The sequence below is a fragment of the Bombyx mandarina genome, chromosome 04 (assembly GCF_030267445.1).
Source record: "Bombyx mandarina strain Sakado chromosome 04, ASM3026744v2".
NCBI lineage: Eukaryota > Metazoa > Arthropoda > Insecta > Lepidoptera > Bombycidae > Bombyx > Bombyx mandarina.
In genome coordinates, this window is record NC_143211.1 from 14,260,986 (window position 1) to 14,282,436 (window position 21,451).

The following is a 21,451-nucleotide window of genomic DNA, read 5'->3' on the forward strand; positions in this document are numbered from 1 at the left end:
AAGCAAAAACTTTGTATCCTTTTTACGAAAATTGCGCGAAGGGAGGAGTATGAAATTTCCCACACTTATAAAGAATATCGAGAAAGATTGCAGAATGTTAATATTTTTTTAAATTATGCATAAAAAATACATTACATCAGTAAAAAAATACATTACACACACTACCATGTATTTGACACACCACGCATGCATGTTGTCAAACTTTTCTTATTGCCTATAGTCTGTGATCAACTTGAGAATAGATTAATATTGTTTGTCTTTATTGATATTTGTCTAAAGTGTAATCTTAGCAAAATCTGTGATTATAGAAGTATAATAAATAGTCTTTGACAACAGAACCCTAATAATGTACAAACTTATAATTTCAATTAATTTTATAGTCGAATTTCGACTACCGGGCGACCACTATATAGTTTACTACAATAACATATATTTTTTTAAGAAATTTATAGTTTAAATATACAGATAATATTATACATCTTATATGTTCACAATACTAGATTTGTATATACAACTTTTTAATAGAACAACGTATCTATCGGGCTCCGTCATAGGCGTCATAATATGTAGTAACGGATCCTGCGAGAACTGCAATGTGCTTGTCGGAGCAGATAGGTAGGTACGTTCTACTCTCAAAACCTTAGTCCACGAGGTCATCCGCGCAACCGAAGATACCTATCTTCAGATACGCGGGATAGTTCAGGAGAAAGTTATCAAAAAAGGCAATGACCCTCAGCATTGAATTATCAAGGATCCAAGGAGGAGGCTTTCTTATGAATGTTGCTTGAGGATCTTGATCAATCAATGCGTCCGGTGGTATGGTGTGTCCACATTCTTCGATTAGTTCTACTGCCGCTATTGCTAATAGGGTTTGTCCTTGTCTAGCTATAAAAAATGACGTAATCGTTATAATGACTTGAACTTCTGAACAAGAAGTCAAGAATAAACATTTCTACGAGAATATCAAAAATTTATTAATAGTTACAAAGTCAATATTATTATTAAATAAAACATAGACTATTTTTCTGGTTCTATACAACTTTTTTGACAAATCAACACACACATAATAACAAAAAATAACCTGAAAATACGCAGGTAAGTATTTTCGTGACCATTTTTTTAACAATCAAGTTTTCTAATAATATTAATTGCACAGTACAGGAAATACAAACAATCTCCATATAATTTAATTCTATAAATAGAATAAATCAAAAAATGAAGTCCCAATTGAAACTGTTGTGTTTTTTTTAAATTCAATTTTTTTCTTATTTACTCATTTTAAATGTATAATATCTTCGTCGTGTAATATGGTAAAAAAACTTTTTAAAAGTTTGTAGGAACGTGTACTTGAACCTATGAATAAAAACGTAAGTATGTTAAAATAGAAAAGCTACCGTAACGTTTGGGTCTTTTGCGAAATAGTTCAATTGATTGAACATATATTTTATATTAATACTTTAATTGTTTAACTGAATTTCCTAAATTATAGATTCGTGCCATTATTTAGACTTAAACGATCCTTGCTGGTAGTAGAAAAGAAACAGAACTGAGGCTTTATTTAGTTTTCCATCCTTGTTGTCCTTGTCATCTGGTCGTCTCAATATCATCACATTAGAGCCAATTTATAATATATTTAATAGCGGTGCCGCTGCAAGGCATTAACGCTTTGCGATTTAAAAAGAAGATCGTTATATTTAATTATTTCACACTTCAGACCTCATGTTTCACAGTGGGTTCCAGCTTGTTCCATTTTACATTACATTTTAGGGGTTTCTTTGGATTCTGCCGATTTTGTAATACCGGATTGACCGTGTGCTCATGTAGCTACCTAAACTAATAATAGTAATAAATATAGAATTCGCACGCTTCAACAGCAAAGTAAACTTACCTTTGTAATTTTTTTATTTCGCCTTCCTGGTAAAGATATCATCAGGTTTAAGTTATGAAATTAATGTATTGTTATCAGTTATGAATATCTATTGTCTTGATATATTGTGAAATTACACTGAAACATTCCATGGCATTAAATAAATAGATAGATACAGGTAGGCCAATAAAATTGTTTTAAAAAAAAAAACAATACAAAAAGCAATTAACTACACGTTTTTGAAAAATTATTCCGAGTAAGCTACTTTGGTGAAGACATGTTACATACAATAATTAATTTACTGCCACTTTTTACGCTGTTAATTATCACAATTTTGACAAAAAGGTAGTTAATTCCCAAGTAATTCCCAAAAGCTATGTCATATTAAACGATTGAGATATTGATGTTTCGTCAACGTTGTTATAAAAATAAGCCGCTATTTCTCTTCTACGGCGCAAAAAGTACACCGATGCAACAACTATACTGATGACTAGAATAAAATTAATAATAATACTAATTATTAAACCAACGAGTTGTGGTCCCAATGCAGATTCTGCTGATTGTGACGTAGAACTAAAATACGATTTATCTAAATCGGGAACATATTCAGAAGCTGAGTCGAAATCGGATGATGGCAGTAATTCTCGGCTTGACACAAACCAGCTGATTAATTCGTATAGTTCCTCTGGTTTGTCTATGGGTACAAGATGACCCGCTCCTTTCACCAAAACTTCTGTAAAACCACCCCCGTTTTTGGTGTACCTGTAAATTAAACATCCATGAGTATTGTTTTTTCAAATTAAAACGAAATATGAAATCTTAGATTGGAATTTGAAACATTTTTTTTTAATTAATTGAATGGAACAAAACTTTAAAATCAGTTTGCAAAACTCTTATGAAATCTATATCTATACTAATATATAAATCTACAGTGGTTTTTACGGATGTTCCGTTATAATACTGAACCATGCATCCGATTGTTTTGAAACTTGGTATCCATGTAGAAAATACCTACATGTACTTGGAATATTAGCCTATCCATACAATGGATAGGCTAATATTTATATGAGTGTTGGACTCCCTACACCAGTTGCAGGGGCGTTAATGATGAAAATCTTTGTGGGGGTGAGAAATAATAATCTTAATTTTAAATGCCCAGCGAAACGGACGGGTATAGCTAGTAAGTTAATAAAGTAAGTATGTGTCCTTACCCGGCTACTACATTCTTGTGCAACCAGGGTCTTCTGGGCGCTCTAAGAAAAAGTTCTTTTTTATTCCACTGCCAATAGCGTCTGCGATATTGAGCGCTCTGTACACATGGCGCAGTCAAGTCAAGTTGTCCACTAGAATAATGACCAAAAATTAGTTCGGCCTAGACACCTCACTTTATTTGCTAATAAAATATGAAATTTTGAGAGGTTTGTGATAGTTTCATTATTCTCGACGAATGGATTCGTTGGTATGTTTCGACGCTACTTACAAAGCGCTACAATAACTTCGTTCTTCAAACTAGGTTTATATACTGCGTGGAAGACTGCACTTGTAGTCTTATACGTACAAAATGAATTATTTATGTCGTAGAGTGCGCCTCGTTGCCCTAAACACGTCATTACGGATCCTCCCGATCCATTAACGGTGCTTTTAGGTACCTCAAGCACCCGTCACCATCCTCGCCGGATTTTCTCAGTGGGTCGCGTTTCCGATCCAGTGGTAGATTCTACGAAGCACTGTTCTTGCTAAGGCCATTGTTAGCAACACTATCTGTTTGAGCCCCGTGAGCTCATCTACACGTTAGGCTAAATCTGAAGTAGCCTCTCAAGGCTAATCAGCATAGGTAGGAAAAAAAAGTAGAGTGCGCGCAACACTTTTAGATCAATATTATTATTATTATTATGTATTCAATTTAATTTACTTGCGATCGGCAAGTTTAGTAATTTTATGGTAGATCGAAAGTCGCGGTGCTACTTTACTTCACCTGAGTCGAATACTCGCATTTTATTCTGATAATGAAAAAAATTAAGGTACAAATCAAAGGCGTTGAATAAATGAATATTATTTAAGGCCATTCTTTATAAGATTAGTAAAGGTACACAATTGTAGATTACTTACCAGTATATTAATACCTTGCAATGCTCTAATAACTTTGTGACTGTACCTCCAATATCAGTTAAGAAATCTGACTTCAACTCGAGGTCTACAGTAGTGTTGATGAAGGAGAAATCTGTGTCTCCAACGTGGAGTGCCTCTTTTACTGCACTCTTTTGTAGATAAGCCGCGAATTCAGACAGCGTAAGATCTTTATTGCTTTTCAGTACATTAAAAAATTGGTTTTGTAATGTAATTTTAGTCAGTTTGTACAGCAACTGGTCGCGTAACTGAAAGGAGATAAGCAACTTATTAAAAATACTGTTTATTTAAGAATCAAAAGTAAACTAGTTACGGTTGAAATTTGATTAAACAATTTTCGAACTCGTAAACATTTTGTTGAATGTAGATGAAGTAGTAGAAAAACAGTCATTAGCATTGTGGAATCAAACCACAGAATTATTAAATGCCAGGTAGGTACGTATGTAAAGGTTATAGTGTATAAATTAATTGTGGTTTTTGTGAAATTTCCTGTTATCAACTGCTAAATTACAATGAAAACCACCAATTTGTGGTAATATTCTACTAGCTTATTTCATGCATCGTTAATATGTATTATTGAACAACTGATTGGTGCTTCACACAAACGAATTTCTGAATTTGACACACAAAGTTAACGAGACTGCTGCCACGATTTTTTGTCGAACTATATTTGATGAAAAATAATAGACAAAAATTTAGTTTATCATTAATTTTCCAAACAATAAAATAAGGAGGTTAATGAAATAAACTATTCGAGATCAGAGGATCTTGACGATATTAAATAATTTGTCAAACTGTTTAATTAATATATGATATGAACTTTATGCTTCTGCTACTAACTACATTGTCTTGACTCGTCTTAGCCCGCTTCCTAATTACCCCTTTTGCTAGTAGTTTCGCAATATTGAAAGGTGCTGTAGAGTTGGTAAACCATTGGAAATTCCACCTCAAGTCTCAAGATGGGCTGCACTATTCACGCTGTGATGTTTAATTTTACTACGTAATAGGAATAGATAGTTCTAAAAACATTAAAGTAACATTTTCGACATTTTTTTTTTTGCTTACATGGGTTGACGAGCTCACAGCCCACCTGGTGCTAAGTGGTTGCTGAAGCCCATACACAACGTAAATGCGCCACCCACCTTGAGATTTAAATTCTAAGGTCTCAAGTATAGTTACAACGGCTGCCCCACCCTTCAAACCGAAACGCATTACTGCTTCACGGCAGAAAAAGGCCACCCGCCAAAGGTACCCACCCGCGCGGACTCACAAGAGGTCCTACAACCAGTAATTACGCAAATTATAATTTTGCGGTAATATTACAACCCTATGGTTACATAGATTTTTGCTAGACATATTTTATCCGTATCCGCTTGTAGCTTTTTATATTGTTAATTGCCTAAAGAAATCTAATAATATTATTTAAATTGCCTTATTAATAGATATTTAAAACATATACCAATTTCAATTTTGAAATGTTCTCTTCAAAAAGTTGATGTTGTGGATATATATCCGTACCTTTTGTGTATTACATGCATACATTTTTTTACGAATGGTTATCTTTAATACAATATACACACTATTATTTAACGGGTGCTTATCACGAAAAGAGTGAACCCGAGATCATGGCAAGTAAAAACCTGTCAAAATAATATTGTAAACTATTATTTATATATTGAATATTTAAAAGACATTTAATACCAACATCGTAAGCAGCACTCGCGTCACCGTCCAATATGGCTTTAATGTATTGATCTTGGAGAGATTTAACTGACATAGCTCCTTGCGTGTCTATTAGACCCCACTGCTGGAACGTGGAAGTATAATTGGCAACACTGTAACGATCCACCACTGGATTTCCCATTATTATTCCCTGGAAATCGTGCAATACATTTAATTAAAAGTTATTTGAATGGTAATTTTATCTATACTAATATTATAAAGAGGAAAGATTTGTTTGTTTGTTTGTATTGAATAGGCTCCGAAACTACTGAACCGATTTGAAAAATTCTTTCACTGTTTGTAAGCTATACTATTCCCAAGTGACATAGGCGATAATTTTTTTTGAAAAAATTAGTGATCCTTACTGTAACTCCAATAATGTTACCCAAGGTGTAAAAAAATTATCTAAATATATATTTTTTATATCACGTGCCTCACGAAAACTATTGCTGATAGAATAAAATAATGTAATACGACTTTGTAGAACACATTACTATTTACAAAAAGTGTCGCGACAACACATGTCCCAACTATTATAGTTATGTTATTAAAAAAATAAAAGAACGTCAAATATCGTTGAAATTTTTGTTAAAGACCCGAGCGGAGCCGGAGCGGGCCGCCTGTTTAAAATAAACTAGGAATTTATTTAAAACCTACTTTCAAATAAATTTTTGCCTAAAAGGATGATTTAGTTGTGATTTTAATAATTTTTTTGAAAATATAGACAACCAGAGACTAATTTAACTATTTTTTATTTATTTACTGTAGTATTTTTTTAAATAATTCATTTAAAAAAAAATCGCTTTTCAAGGTCAAGGTCATCATGACATCATCAATTGCCTAAAGAAAAGGGAGCCTGTAGAAAAGAATTGTAATAGGGACACGGTACTCCTTTTATCCTTCTATCAATGTCACCTATTCATTTGATAACTTGTTTCTAATTATTTTATTTAATAAAATACTTTAATAAAGTTAAGTATTTAATTAAGTACAATAACTCTGAAAGCGTGTTCGGATTGTTATGCATTGACAGTTAATTTTTACGGCCTAAAGTCATGACTACCGTTATACTTTTAGTTGCACTTATAAAAAGTAGTGGTCCCTCAGTAGTCGAAATTCGACTATAATTAATTGAAATGTTAAATTTGAACATTATTAAGGTTCTATTGTCAAATACACTTTACAAAGCTACTTCTTTAATCACAGATTTCGCCAAGACTACACTATAGACATTCTCAATTTGACCACAGACTTTAAGCAATAACAATAGTTTGTCAAAAAACTAATTAATATACATGTAATTGTGTTGTGTCAAATACTTGGTAGTGTACAAATAAAGTTTAATTTTTTTGTTTAAAATAATGGTAGGTAAAGATTATAATCGGATTATTCGTCGAAATGTTTTTTCAATGAAAGAAAAAAAAACCGACATTTATCATAAATTAGTGACCAACATGCTATTAATAATAATAAAAATACTAGCTAACTATGAAAGTTACCAGCTTTTGTATCGTGCGGAACACCTGGATGAGATAATGGGTTTGAAAAATATCTGAGAAAAGATTAGTTGCGTAATTGTTGTTTCCGAATGTATTTTAGATTAGTCACCTGAAGATTGACTTCAAAAGTGCCAATGTTGAGGTCTTGCTCCGCCAATTTCATGGCAAAAGGTGGAATGTAGCGCCCGGCGTACGACTCACCGGCAATGTACAGTGGTGCCGTGCGTAATTCGGGGAATATTATCAGGAATTGTTTCAAAGCTGTGTACAGATCCGAAGCGCACTGCGAACAGAAATATTGAATTTTAAATGAATTTACTTTTAACTTTTTTAGATGGACTATCTCGCTCGTTGTCCAGCTCTGGAACCTGCAGCGAGAAAATGTTAGATTTTACAGTTTAAATATTTAGTTATACTATTTGGTACCATACCACCTATTTACAACATTGAAAAAGGTTAAATACCTAAAAATGTTTAATTAAGGACTTCGCATAGTAATGTATGATCTGTGATATTGTTAAAATTAACGCGGTTTTTTTATTTTTTTTATTGTGACTCGCACGGTTTGTTCATTTGCCACTGCTAGTGAATTACCGCGGTTATGTACCGTACATTTTGTACTTCTTTATCATAGATAAAGAACGTAAACCGTTAAGCGTAAGCCACTGCCAAAATAAAAGTGATAATCCGATCATCTCCGTTTCTGAGAATTGTCGGCGTCAGAAGGCGGATGCCCACATAAACTAAAGCCCACGTTGTATGTGAAAAAATGTTGGACAAGTGGTGCACAGATTCTTTTTATACATCACCTAACAATGTTTTTTATTAATAATTACAGTCAACTTAAGACCAAACAACGGGGACGATCATTCGCGCAGCCACTATTTCAATAGAAAAATCGATACCCTTCCCAAGATTTAACCATTGTGACCATCTTAGATATTATAAAGCGGACGTCTTAAATATTATAAAATTATAGCTATATTGAATGGTGTTTTTTTAAATCTTAATTAACACCACTTTTTGAAACTGTGTGTGTGTGATGAAGAATAGGTATAAAATAAAGTCATAATTTTTAAGTTATTCTGGGCAGAATTGGAACTCATAATATATTTAGGTGGATCTAAAAACTATTCAAAGCTCCATGCGGTTTCAAAAACTCGCACGCTAATACTAAGTTAATTTTATAAAACTATGAATTTAAAGGTAACTTTAAAGTCTTAGAACGATTTTTTGCTTACGTATCGTTACAACAAAAACCGATTCCGGCTTACTCATTACACATTATTTGACTGCATTAAAAAAAGTTATTTGTTGACTACTCAACCGTTGGTGTCGGGTCTACAAAAAAAAAAAACGAATTATAAAACTGATTATTCAATTGGTGGTCGCTCGACCCGGACGATTCATTCAAATATTGAATTAAATGGCGTTGGCTAATTATAATCAGGAGTACCTACTAATATATATTTGCTGTGGTCGAATTTTTTGATAGCCTTGAGAGGCTATTTCAGCTTCACGCTAACGTGTAGGTGAGCTCACGGGGCTCAAGCCGGAAGTGTTGCTAACACTGGCCCTAGCAAGAGCAGTGCTTCGCAGAATCTACCACCGGATCGGAAAGGCGACTCACTGAAAAGATCCGGCGAGAAACTTAGTGGGCTGTGTCTATGGGTTAATTTATTCGTCGAGCTTTCGTCGCAAGCAGGTTCGGCGAGGACGGTGACCGGTGCTTGAGGTACCTAAAAGCACCGTTAATGGACCGGGAGGATCCGCAATGACGTGTTTAGGGCAATCGAAGGTAGAAAACTTACGGCGGACCTGAAAGTTAGTGTCGTAGACATCAGCAATGCCAGAGACAATCACAAGACTGGATTAAAAAACTTGCCACAACCTCAGAAACCTATGTTAATTGTACGTAATGGACTTTTTGAATGTCATTTTGGTTTGTTTATTTTTGCACGTCGATTTTACCGATTTCAAGACAGTCCGATTCACTTGAAAATTGAATCAAGGACCGAGGACAATATAATAATTCTACATCTTAACTCTAATGTTCTGCACAGTATCAACAAAAAGAAGGAATTCCCTCAAAATCCAAAAGTCCACCAGATTCAAACCACTCATTTACTTTGAATTTGTAGGTATATGGTACTGAATTTGTATTACTCTATATATCGACATATGAGCTCACAGTCCATTTAGTGTTAATAACAGAGCCGGAATATTTAGTTACTCCCTTTAGACCGAAACTCATGATAGCGTCACAGCAAAATAAGTAGAAATAAAATTAATAAATACATATATGAAATAACTTGTTAATTTACCTCATCCATATTTTTAACGAACCCATCGTTACTGTCTGTGAAGCTGAAGCCAGCGCCGACAGGGTTGTCGATGAACAACATCGAATATCCTTTCAACCAAGTCCATTCGCGTTCTGTAACATACCCAAAACAGTCATCAGTATTAATTGTACTTAGACCTAAGCCGCCTTGGCTGCTTTCTTAGCATACTGGATGGCTGAACGCGGTAATATCTCACTTGGTTGGTGTGAATTGTTGAACGCGAGCTACATGGTTGGCGGAGTGGGGGTGTTAGGTTTTACTTTCGTTACGAAATCTTTTGATTCGGTCGCCGCAATCAAACCACGCGATAAAAGCTATGCAATAGCTTAAAAATGTATAGGGTCCGTCTTACCCTTAAACTGAATCGGAAGAGATAGGCTCACAAATTCCAGTTTGATGGTCAATCAAGACAATCGACCTCATATTTCAAGGCATGCTGCAGAACAAAGCTCTTCCGAATTTATGTCACCGCTTAATGTCGGGTAGATCGTTGTTTTCCCACAAATATCACTAATATCCGATATTGCCTTATTCAGTAGAACGTAAATAAAATGCAGCTGCATTAAAATGGAAACCGTATCCGATTATGGTGAATGTAATTGATATTACATTGACAAGTAGAAATACTTATTACTTTGTATTGCTGCATTTCGTATGTTACTGTTTATTACCTTTTCCCTTTTATAGGTATGTTGCTCTGGATAATGTTTGTTTAATGGTAAAATTATGATAAATATAATCAGTTGTATCATAGTATAATCCCTTATGACCACTTTTTATGTTGTTTTATTGTCTGTATGCGCCTTACAAAGTCTAGCACGCGATTAAGACGTAAATCTCTTTAATTACAGATAACTAAGTAGGTACCTTTTGTATTTCTTTAGTCTTATAATATTTTTCTTTATTGCAACTATTATTTATTTTCAATATTATATCAATAGATTTCTAAGTCATGTACAAAAAAAATGGTACGATATTTTCTTGACATGAATATAGTATTGTTATGAAGTACTCTAAGTTTTGGATTAAGGATTAAAAATGAAAATAGACAGGGTAGTAGGTACTAGTCCATACCCGTGCAAGCTCATAAGACGCCCTAAGTGTTTGCCACATAAAAACGATTTTTAGTCAACGGCTGCTTTAATTAGAGTTAGATCTCTTGTAACAACTTTACAACAACAACAACTCTAATTTTCGGATTAAGATTTAAGAATGAAAATAGACAGGGTAGTAGTAGTCCATACCCGGGCAAGTACATAAGACGCCCTAAGTGTTTGACTGCTTTAATTAGATTCAGATCTCTTGTAACAACTTTACAACAACAACAACTGTAATTTTCCGATTAAGAATTAAGAATGAAAGTAAACAGGGTAGTAGGAATACCCCTTCAAGCTCATAAGACGCCCTACTGTTGCCACATAAAAATAATTTTTAACCAACGACTGCTTTAATTAGATTCAGATCTCTTGTAATACTTTTAACATTAACTTAACTTTTAAGATTGTTTTATTATTGATGTGCGCCATATCAATCAAATCGAGCCCGTTTTTAAGCCGTAAATCTTTATTTTTATTAATGTATTATAGGTATATAATATATATTGTGTTTCCACAGTCTACAATGTTTTTCCTGATTTCAGCTATAATCGTGAATGTCAAGATGACTAACGAATATAATGTTTGAAACAACGAATGAATTGTTTAACTGATTTTGAGGATCTAGTGGTTTGCAGAATTGCATGTAGAGTAAAAATCGTAGGAACATTATCAATGCGTAGGAACCTATAATTAGTTCAGTAACATTTCCCCTGAATAAAACCTAAAAGATCTAGATTCCGTTGTTTCATCTACTTATTTGATTTTCTTAAATTCAATTCTCGTGATCTAATTAGAGCACATAATTTATTCAAATGCTTTAAAAATGTTGTGTGTGTAAATATTTCTTTTTACATTTGAATTCTCTTCTAATAACCTCGATGATACCAAAATATTAAGTTCGATTCGCAAGTCGAAAAAAACGTTAAAAATTTACATTAAGAACATTCAAAACCCACGCACGGCCTTGAATTTCCATAATGGAATTCAAATCACTAAAATAATTAACTAGCCGATTATGTACAATTTTACGTATTTTTTAACATTGAATAGAATTATTCAAATTTTATGCTTATGAGCGTTTTTAATCTGCTAACAGGAAGATTTTTAAAAATTATCAAAATAATTGTAATAATAATAATAATAATAACGGACGCAACGGACTTGCACGGACATAACCAAGCAGCCAGAATCCTCCACCAAGAGCTCGCCCTTAAGTATGGCCTCATCGAACAGAGGCTACCGTATTATAAGTACCAGCCGGACGCTGTACTCGAAAACGACCGTGCCAAGCTCTACTGGGACCGGCCCATCATTACGGACAGGACTATTCTTGCGAATAAGCCTGATATCGTGCTGATGGACCAGACGGAGTCTCGGGTATTTCTGGTGGATATCACCATCCCCTACGACGAGAACCTCGTGCGGGCCGAGGCAGATAAAAAGACCAAATATTTGGACCTGGCGCACGAGGTGACCGATATGTGGAGGGTGGTATCTACAGAAATAATCCCGGTAGTTGTGTCGGTGAATGGTTTGGTCCCTAAAAGCCTCTCAAAACATCTCGAGAGGCTTGGTCTCAATAAAAAGTCGGTGGTGGCCCAAATGCAAAAAGCAGTCTTGCTCGACAATGCCCGTATAGTTCGCCGGTTTCTCTCCCAATAGTCCCTAACGCTCCGGCCGATTGTTGCCCACCTCGCCGGAGTGTGTCCTGCCGTCTTCCCAGGCGTGGCAGTGTTTAATACACTATAATAATAATAATTGTAAATCTTATAATTAAAAACATTTTTTAAATATCGGCATATCCTAGTGTGATTGGATGAAATACACAAGTATAATAGTAAGTATTTTACCTTCTTTTTTTTTGCTTTTGTAGGCAGACGACTATACGGCCCACCTGATGGCAAGTGGTTACCGTCACTCATGGACGTCAGCAATGTCAGGGGCAGAGCTAAGCCACTGCCTACCATTAAGTACTTTCCTTCCGCAAGCCTCGTTTGAAGAAGGACAAGCGCTCGGGAAACACCGTAGAGGGGATCTCATTCCAAAGTCGGATGGTACGTGACAGAAAAGATCTTTGGAAACGCACTGTGTTAATTAGTTATAAGAATAAATAAATACTTTAACTCACCTTCAATAGTGTCGTTTTTCTTATTGTACGAGAATGGACCGATTTCGTCAAACAAACCCGCCAAACTACTAGCCCCGGGTCCTCCTTGAAGCCATATAATCCACGGGGTCGAATCCTTTGGTTTATTCCGCACCGGGAAATACCAGAAGAACGTATTGGAGTTGTACTGTTTATTTACTGTTAAGAATCCAGAATAGCTTTCATACTCGAGGGCTATAGAGCGATTCACGGATGACAGACGTCTTGCTTCTTCAATCCGGTTGTTGTTTATGAGAGTTGTGAGTAAAACAGGCTGTTGTGTTTGTGTAGTGGAGGCTGTGCTGAAAACAGTTTTGTTCTTAAGGACACCGACATAAATTGATTCATTTGCCCACTGAGTTTCTCGCCGGATCTTCTGAGTGGGTCGCGTTTCCGATCCGGTGGTAGATTCTGCGAAGCACTGCTCTTGCTAGGGCCAGTGTTAGCAACACTTCGGTTTGAGCCCCGCGAGCTCACCTACACGTTAGGACGAAGCTGATATAGCCTCTCAAGGCTATCAGCATAGGGAGGAAAAAGATTCATTATTGAAGTACAGACGAATCCAATACAACCCAATTTATTCAACTAGAATGTGGTAATTTAGAGACGAAACGATCATCAAAACTATGACCAAGAGAATTTAAAATAAAGAAGTTAGTTGTTTGTAGTTTTAAAACATAAATTAACTTTTTGACAAATTAATAAATGAATTTGTTCGGCGCAGTTAGCCAATAATAAAGAGTCCTAGAAAATATATTTGTCGCCTTCAGAACAAAAAAAAATTATACAATCTAATCAGTGTCAGCACATTAGCCCAACACTAAACATTTTTTACCGTAAATTTTACATAATTAAACAACGTAGTATCGTATAGAACCTACCGAAATCATATATCGATTCAGAACATTTTTATAAACTCAAATAAGTTGTAAAAATAATTTATGCTGCTACTAAATTTATATTCATCTAATTTAATAATATCCGTTATCGATTATTTAACATATTATAAAGTCCTGTTCCTATATTCATGCTTTATTTATGAACAAATCTAAAAAAATCCAATGGTAAGTTCTATACAGTTTGGTTCTATTGTTAAATCCTATAAACACCAAGAACCGTGACTACAAAACGTAAAGTATCGTATAGTTAATTAGTAAATAAAACTTGAGTTGCATATATCCATATAAAAACACACTAAAATGTCATAAAAAATTATCACAATAATCTGTAACCAACTTTAAATCGAAGGGTAGGTGTAGGTTCTCAATTTTGTTTTATCCGTCTCAGTGGAAACTTTGTATGTACAAATGAACCGACATACGGGCAAAGAACATACTTAGTCGTGCTCAGGTAATGAGTTTGACAGAGAACAATTAATATAACATCAGCCAGGGAAACTTTTCCATAAAAACGTAGATATGTATTATGTATTTAGGGCTTTCACTAATCTATACTAATGTATAAATCTACAGTCGCTTTTACGGATGTTCCGTTATAATCATGCATCCGATTGACTTGAAACTTGGTATCCATGTAGAAAATATATTATGTACTTAATGGATAGGCTAATATCTATATGAGTGTTGGACTCCCTAATAATAATGACAATATACTAATATATAAATCCACAGTGGTTTTTACGGATGTTCCTTTATAACTACAGAACCATGCATCCGATTGACTTGAAACTTGGTATCCATGTACCATAAGATCTAGCCTAGTGTACGATTTTTTTTCACAGCAGAGCAATTAATTCAGAAGCGTGTATCCTAATGCGACTTATTATCCAAGTACAGCGTTAAGGTTTAGCTAGTGTCTATTAGCCACATACATATGTTCATTTATTCTCGCCTTATATAAGCTCTCAGCTTAAATCGTCTTGTTTGTTATAAGACAAGTCTTAAAGATAGCGTTGATCGAAGGTCAAGGTTCGTCGTATGATAAATGTAGCCACGTTACAAAGACAATTCGACGAAAATCAAATTCGTATCAATCAGTATTCGTGACAGTTCTAGGAAATCGGGAAGCCGTCACCATTTTTACTTTCACATTTAGTATTGCGGACAACTGTCAAGGTACTGATTTGTAAATTTAATTCAACAAGGCCAGGACTAGGCTAATAAATAAACAGAATTACATTTAATGAAACGTGATTTGAGAACGTGGATCAAAAAATCTATCGCTTAAATAAGATTTCTTTTCCGCAGTACTGATGTATCATTTCATTTATTTAAATTCCTATTATTTCTGAAGTCAATAATAACAATCACCCGGATTCATTCATTATAATAATAATAACTCTATTGGCCTTGCGTGATCCACGGATGTATTTTGTAAAATATTTCGTAATAGTTAGTTTTATTGCTGATTTTTATAGCACACATTTATTTTATATCGATTGATGCACCTTAAACAAAATAAAAATAAAAACCTTATACAAAATTCACTTTTTTGTTTTCCTACCTATGCTGATAGCCTTGAGAGGCTATTTCAGCTTCGCCCTAACGTTTGTAGGTGAGCTCGCGGGGCTCAACCGGAGGGTTGCTAACACTGATCCTAGCAAGAGCAGTGCTTCGCAGAATCTACCACCGGATCGGAAACGCGACCCACTGAGAAGATCCGGCGAGAAACTCAGTGGGCACAAAATTCACAGAAATCGAGAATTTACATTAACAAAACTTTTAATAGCATTCGTTATCCGGTTGTAGTATTACATTATTTTTCATATTCTATGAAACGGAACGACTAAATCCAAAAGGGTAAGTAGGGAAATCAGTGGATTATATTTTACAATAATTTATCTAATATATGAAAGTAAAAGTTACAAATATACAGACTGTAGTGCAGGTAGCACTAAATTATTCTTTCTTTATATTAAATTATTCTGATCGCCAATACGGGTTTAGGCCAAATTATGAATGATAAGCGAAAAAAGTTTAATGTTACTATGTTCTTCAATAAATATTTACTTTTAATTCCTAAAGAAAAAGTTTTATTGTTTCCTACCTTAGCCGGTCTAAATATACTCTTTTCGTATATGTAAATATTTCTTATCGGCAAAGAACAACGGGCACGTAAGGGAAGGATTTTTAAATATCACAAATATTCAGTTATTTGTTTAACTAATTTGTTGTCGTTGTAATTAAAGCTGCTTAAAAATATAAATGGATAAGTTTCTCATTCAGGTTAGGCCTTGTGTATGCGGTTACAGAAGTATCTGTGATTTTACTACAGATTTGGTATGTTTATAGCTGAGAAATATCTTCCGTATCAATTAGCCCGAAGACGCCGTAGTCGAACACTAAATATGCGGTTTCGAGGAACACTTGATGGTTTTCGTTAGCCTAGCATCATAGCTAATACATAAGGCGTGTTCCTGCGTTACTCAAAATGACCTCGTAGAACGCGGATTACCGATGCCATATTTTGAAACCGGGCGATGAAACACGTTTTAAATATTTTGCAAATAATTTGCGCCACTCATTTATTAATATATTATATCTTTAAACGAGCAATTCTTGTATATTTATATATCTTATCTTATACCTTTAAACGAGCAATTCTTGTATATATATAATCTGAATCTCGGAAACGGCTCCAACGATTTTCATAAAATTTAGTATAAAGGGGATTTCGGGGGCGATAAATCGATCTAGCTACGATTTATTTTCAGAAAATGTTGTTTTATTCGTGTTTTCAATAATTAACTCTTCCCGACATCTATTGGCGAATAATAATACTATTTTTATTAATTGAGGGCAACCAACCAAGATGGCGTTATCAAAAAAAAAAAACGTGTAAAGCTCGGTCATCATCTAGTCATACCATAATCCTCACCACGTAGACTTAATAAGGCTTAACATAAAGAACAAAAACATTTAAAAAACTGCATTTAAATATAAAGCGAAACAGCTATTACCTAATTTAATAATATTCCAAACTCTCAATTCAGTTTTCATTATTATGAAATGATTGGAAATTTCCGAGAATAGTCGTGATTTGCTGTGGTCGTGCCTGATCTGGCATCAAGGAAAAGCCAAACAATCATTTACAATGAACAGAATTACAATTGCAATTCTCATGACATACACAGAAAATTATAGTTACTAGACCTTTCTGTGTAGGTGTTATTCAGGAAATATAGTACTATTTCTCTACTTAGTGATATTTTAACGGTGAATTTAGTAGCCGTAGGCTTAGCGCGTAGTCAATATTTTTAATACTTAAGCAACAACATCCTTAAACTGTCGAATAATTATTAGATGTAAAATATTATAATCTACACTGTGAAAAGTACTCTTTTTTAGTATGGTAATTTGGCTGAGCCTTTGCTCGCCCACCTGTCCTGGTGAAACTGAAAAGGCCTCCGGGCCACCAGTAATCCTTACATCATAAAAAAAAGTATGGTAATTATGAAATAGGTTAACTGTTCTATGACAGCATATCATTTTGTTTCATAATTTCTTCAATTTTGTTTAGTGCCTTTACTATGGCCTTGGCAATGACCATGACCGACATTGACCACGTCTGCCTTTCAAGGCATTAAAAAAAAGGTGTAAATAATAGTGCCTTAAATCGATAATCGCTTAATTTTGTTATAATACATATAACTTAATCTATACTAATATATAAATCTACAGTGGTTTTTACGGATGTTCTGTTAAAACTACTGAACCATGCATCCGATTGACTTGAAACTTGGTATCCATTTAGAAAATACATGTAGGTACTTAATGGATAGGCTAATATTTATATGAGTGTTGGACTCTCTAATAATAATGACAATAAATAATAATGTTAATTTTAAATGCCCGGCGAAGCGGGTGAGTACGGCTAGTATCTTATAAGATAAAAAGCTTTGCGAAACTGGAAACATTTGTTTTAGTAAGTTCTTATTTCGTAAATCAGAAATCTGAAGCTAAGGATGCTGGCAATAGTACGAATCTTGACTTCCTTTATGAGGAATTAAACTGACCGAACTTACTTTGATCCCGTGAATTATTTCAAATTAACCGAATAGAAGCTAGAATTTTCTCCTGTTTTATGAGCATCGGGAACTTAAGCGATAAGAATCATAACATGAATTTGGCTAACGGGGAACCGGAATGACCCGGTGGTGGTGGTGCATTAGTCACGCTTCGTTAATTACAGGTTATATTTCTGTACATAGTATTACGAACAATATGAGTTTTGTCAAGCTACTTCTCGGACTTTAGGTGCCTAACAAAAAAATCCAGACAGCTTTTTGTTGCTTGTACTAGAATATTCTTTCGTAAAATAGGAGTGTGTGTTTATCTGTGTATTTACGTTTTCCTGTTTGGATTTTTTAGCGTTTAGACGTTTAAAAATAGCAGTTATTAGTTTTTTCGCAGTGCAAAATAAAATCGACCGATCTATGCATCTATTTAAAGGTCGGTGTGCTGAATTGAAGAAAACTAATCATTTAAGAATTACCTAATCATTTGGTGTTTAATGGAATCAATTCAGTTTGTACGGGATTTTTCAGACAAAAAGGTCTTGTTTTTTTTATTTTCTAAGATGGATTAAAAGCGATTACCAAAATACCAGATTGCCAATATCGTTGCCAACCTTGAAACGCAAATCTTAGTAGATTTCATCACGTTAGTACAACAGTTTTCCTATAGATCATACCGGAACGCATTACATCGCGGCAGAAATAGGCAGACTAGTGATACTTACATGTGCGTGATTACAAGACCAGTAAAAGACTACCACCACCATAGATAACGTTACGGTCTTGAAAGAAAGGGGCAGACTTAGAAATCAAACCCGAAAAATTATAATTTGCGTAATTAGTGAGGGTAGGACCTCTTGTGAGTCCGCACGGGTAGGTACCACCGCCCCGCCTATTTCTGCCGTGAAGCAGTAATGCGTTTCGGTTTGAAGGGTGGGGCAGCCATTGTGACTATACTGAGACCTTAGAACTATATCTCAAGGCGTGTGGTGCATTTTACGTTGTAGATGTCTATGGGCTCCAGTAACCACTTAACACCAGGTGGGCTGTGAGCTCGTCCACATATCTAAGCAATAAAAAAATAAAAAACCTCTACACGACGTTATCTCGGAGGGAGAGGGAAAAAGCTATTTAGTAAGATTTTACAAGTCTGAATACGCTTCTTCCAACGAAGACTCTCATGCACATTTCAGAGCAAAGCGTCAAGGCTATGCAATTATGAAATCAATTGTTTCCTATTTTAGCTATTGTACTATATAATTGAGAATTAGGTCTCATGTCTGAAGGTGGAGGTATACACGAAGTGATATCTAAAGGCTCCGATAGACAACACAAAGGTATTCGATATTTAAAAAAGTTCTGTAGAAGAAGCAAGGTTATAGGAACATGGATAATCAAAGTGCGGAGAGGGGTAGGTGAAGTCAGACAGTATACCTTAATAGCTTAACAGACTATTATTGTTAAAGACCTGGCCTGATATTTCTTGGTTTATACTATTTTTGTTACGCAAAATGTGTGGACAGTTCACAGCCTAAAACTGGCATTATACAGATACCACAGCTACCATGGCAACATCAATTTTTATAAGCTAATTTTGAGGTTGAAAGAGCTATACGTGTTTCATTTTAGAATTACAAATTTCATGAGAACATAGCACACTCGTTAACATTGATAATGTAACAAATCACAGTTGCTGCATATTACATAGTTGAATTTTTTAGCAATATTACCACGAAGCAGCAATTACGTATTGTTACTATTGAGAAGTACAATTAAAATATTGTGAGCGCTTAATTGTTCGTAATCATGTATTTTGCGGTGTAACTAATATGTTTCGATACGATAGGTATTAAATTATTACGAAACCTTAATTGTACGAATAAAAAACAGAGGAAATATACAAATTACTTACAAATATACAAGTTACTGGTGGTAGGACCTCTTGGGAGTCCGCACGGGTAGGTACCACCACCCCGCCTATTTCCGCCGTGAAGCAGTAATGCGTTTCGGTTCGAAGGGTGGGGTAGCTGTTGTAACTATACTGAGACCTTAGAACTTATATCTCGAGGTGGGTGGCGCATTTACGTTGTAGATGTCCATGGGCTCCAGTAACCACTTAACATCAGGTGGGCTGTGAGCTCGTCCATCCATCTAAGCAATAAAATAAAAAAAATCATAAGAAATATGTTGTGCGTCTCTAACAAAGTCTCGCTTTCGACATGCCTCATGACTGTTGGTTTAATCAGTTACAAATAATCGATATACTATGGACTTTTTAAATTTTAGGGAATTGAATATAATAATAATATAATTAACAATACCGTTTTGAGTAAAGTTTTATAAAAAATATCATGTTGTAAAATTTAAAATTCCACTCTTGATATTTCTTTTAGGCCAAAAAAATTCAATGAATTTATTTTCAAGCAGCTCAAATTTATATTCAAATAAATAATAAAATTTCAATTGCATTCCCGAATATAACTTAAATCAACGCAGCTTAATATATTACAAAGTTAAAACAACAAATAATACAACATACCCAACAATAAACAATAATCCAAAAAATTTCGACATTCTCGGAGCCAAGGATAATAATGACATGTGTTTTAATTTATTAAATCGAACATTGTTTTTGTTGTGAACGCGACACGTGTAGACTACGAGCCGAGCTTTGAATAACTGAAGCAAAAACTAAAATGTTACTGCCATGCCTTGCATATAAAACGCAAGCTGCATCACTTTGTATTATTTTTATCATCATCTTATAATCAGCTTATGTCGAGAGAATATTAATGGTAATCTGAATGTGTATGGTGGGAGTGGTGTGTACTGGTGATAGGACCTCCTGTGAGTCCGCGCGGGTAGGTTTTTTTTTTATTGCCGTATAGGCAGACGAGCATACGGCCCACCTGATGGTGAGTGGTTACCGTCGCTCATGGACGTCAGCAATGCCAGGGGCAGAGCCAAGCCGCTGCCTACCGTTTAATATTCTCCACAAGCCTCGTTTGAAGAAGGACATGTCATAGCGCTCGGGAAACACCGTGTAGGGGAGCTCATTCCATAGCCGGATGGTACGAGGCAAAAAAGATCTCTGGAAACGCACTGTGGATGAACGTAGTGGCTCCAGGTAGTATGGATGAACTCTACTCCGGTGGCGGGCGGTGTGATGGTAAAAGCGAGATGTCGGTGTCATCTCACACAATTCCTCAGAGCACTCCCCATGGAACATACGGTACAGAATACAGAGGGAACCGAAGTCCCTCCGCAGACCCAGAGGTTCCAAACGATCCGTAAGGTACCACCACCCTGCCTATTTCTGCCGTAAAGCAGTAATGCGTTTCGGTTTGAAGGGTGGGGCAGCCGTTGTAACTATACTTGAGACCTTAGAACTTATAATCTCAAGGTGGGTGACGCATTTACGTCGTAGATGTCTATGGGCTCCAGTAACCACTTAACACCAGGTGGACTGTGAGCTCGTCCACCCATCTAAGCAATAAAAATAAAATTAAAATAAAGTATATTTTTTTTAGTAAAAAAATAAAATCAGCATAGGAAAAATATCCGGAGATTCGAAGCGATCTGCTTTACTAACATAATATTAGACTTGTGGTCTATGGTAATAGCGAGATTCATAAAAGGTCCAATTTTCATACGTGTGTACTTTCTTTTAAAT

The 21,451-nt window shown here is 35.0% G+C and overlaps 1 protein-coding gene across 1 annotated transcript; it reads right to left on the bottom strand.

The window, feature by feature from the left end:
* Positions 1 to 949: 949 nt before the first annotated feature.
* On the bottom strand, positions 950 to 20,529 carry LOC114246036 (venom serine carboxypeptidase). Its single transcript, XM_028178413.2, has 8 exons — positions 20,318 to 20,529; positions 12,786 to 13,105; positions 9,540 to 9,652; positions 7,325 to 7,498; positions 5,700 to 5,867; positions 3,977 to 4,242; positions 3,079 to 3,210; positions 950 to 2,629 (listed from the first exon to the last, which is right to left on the bottom strand). The coding sequence occupies exons 1-8, from the start codon at positions 20,377 to 20,379 to the stop codon at positions 2,242 to 2,244; spliced, it is 1,623 nt and encodes a 540-aa protein (XP_028034214.2). The 5' UTR covers positions 20,380 to 20,529; the 3' UTR covers positions 950 to 2,241.
* Between the last annotated feature and the right edge of the window lie 922 nt (positions 20,530 to 21,451).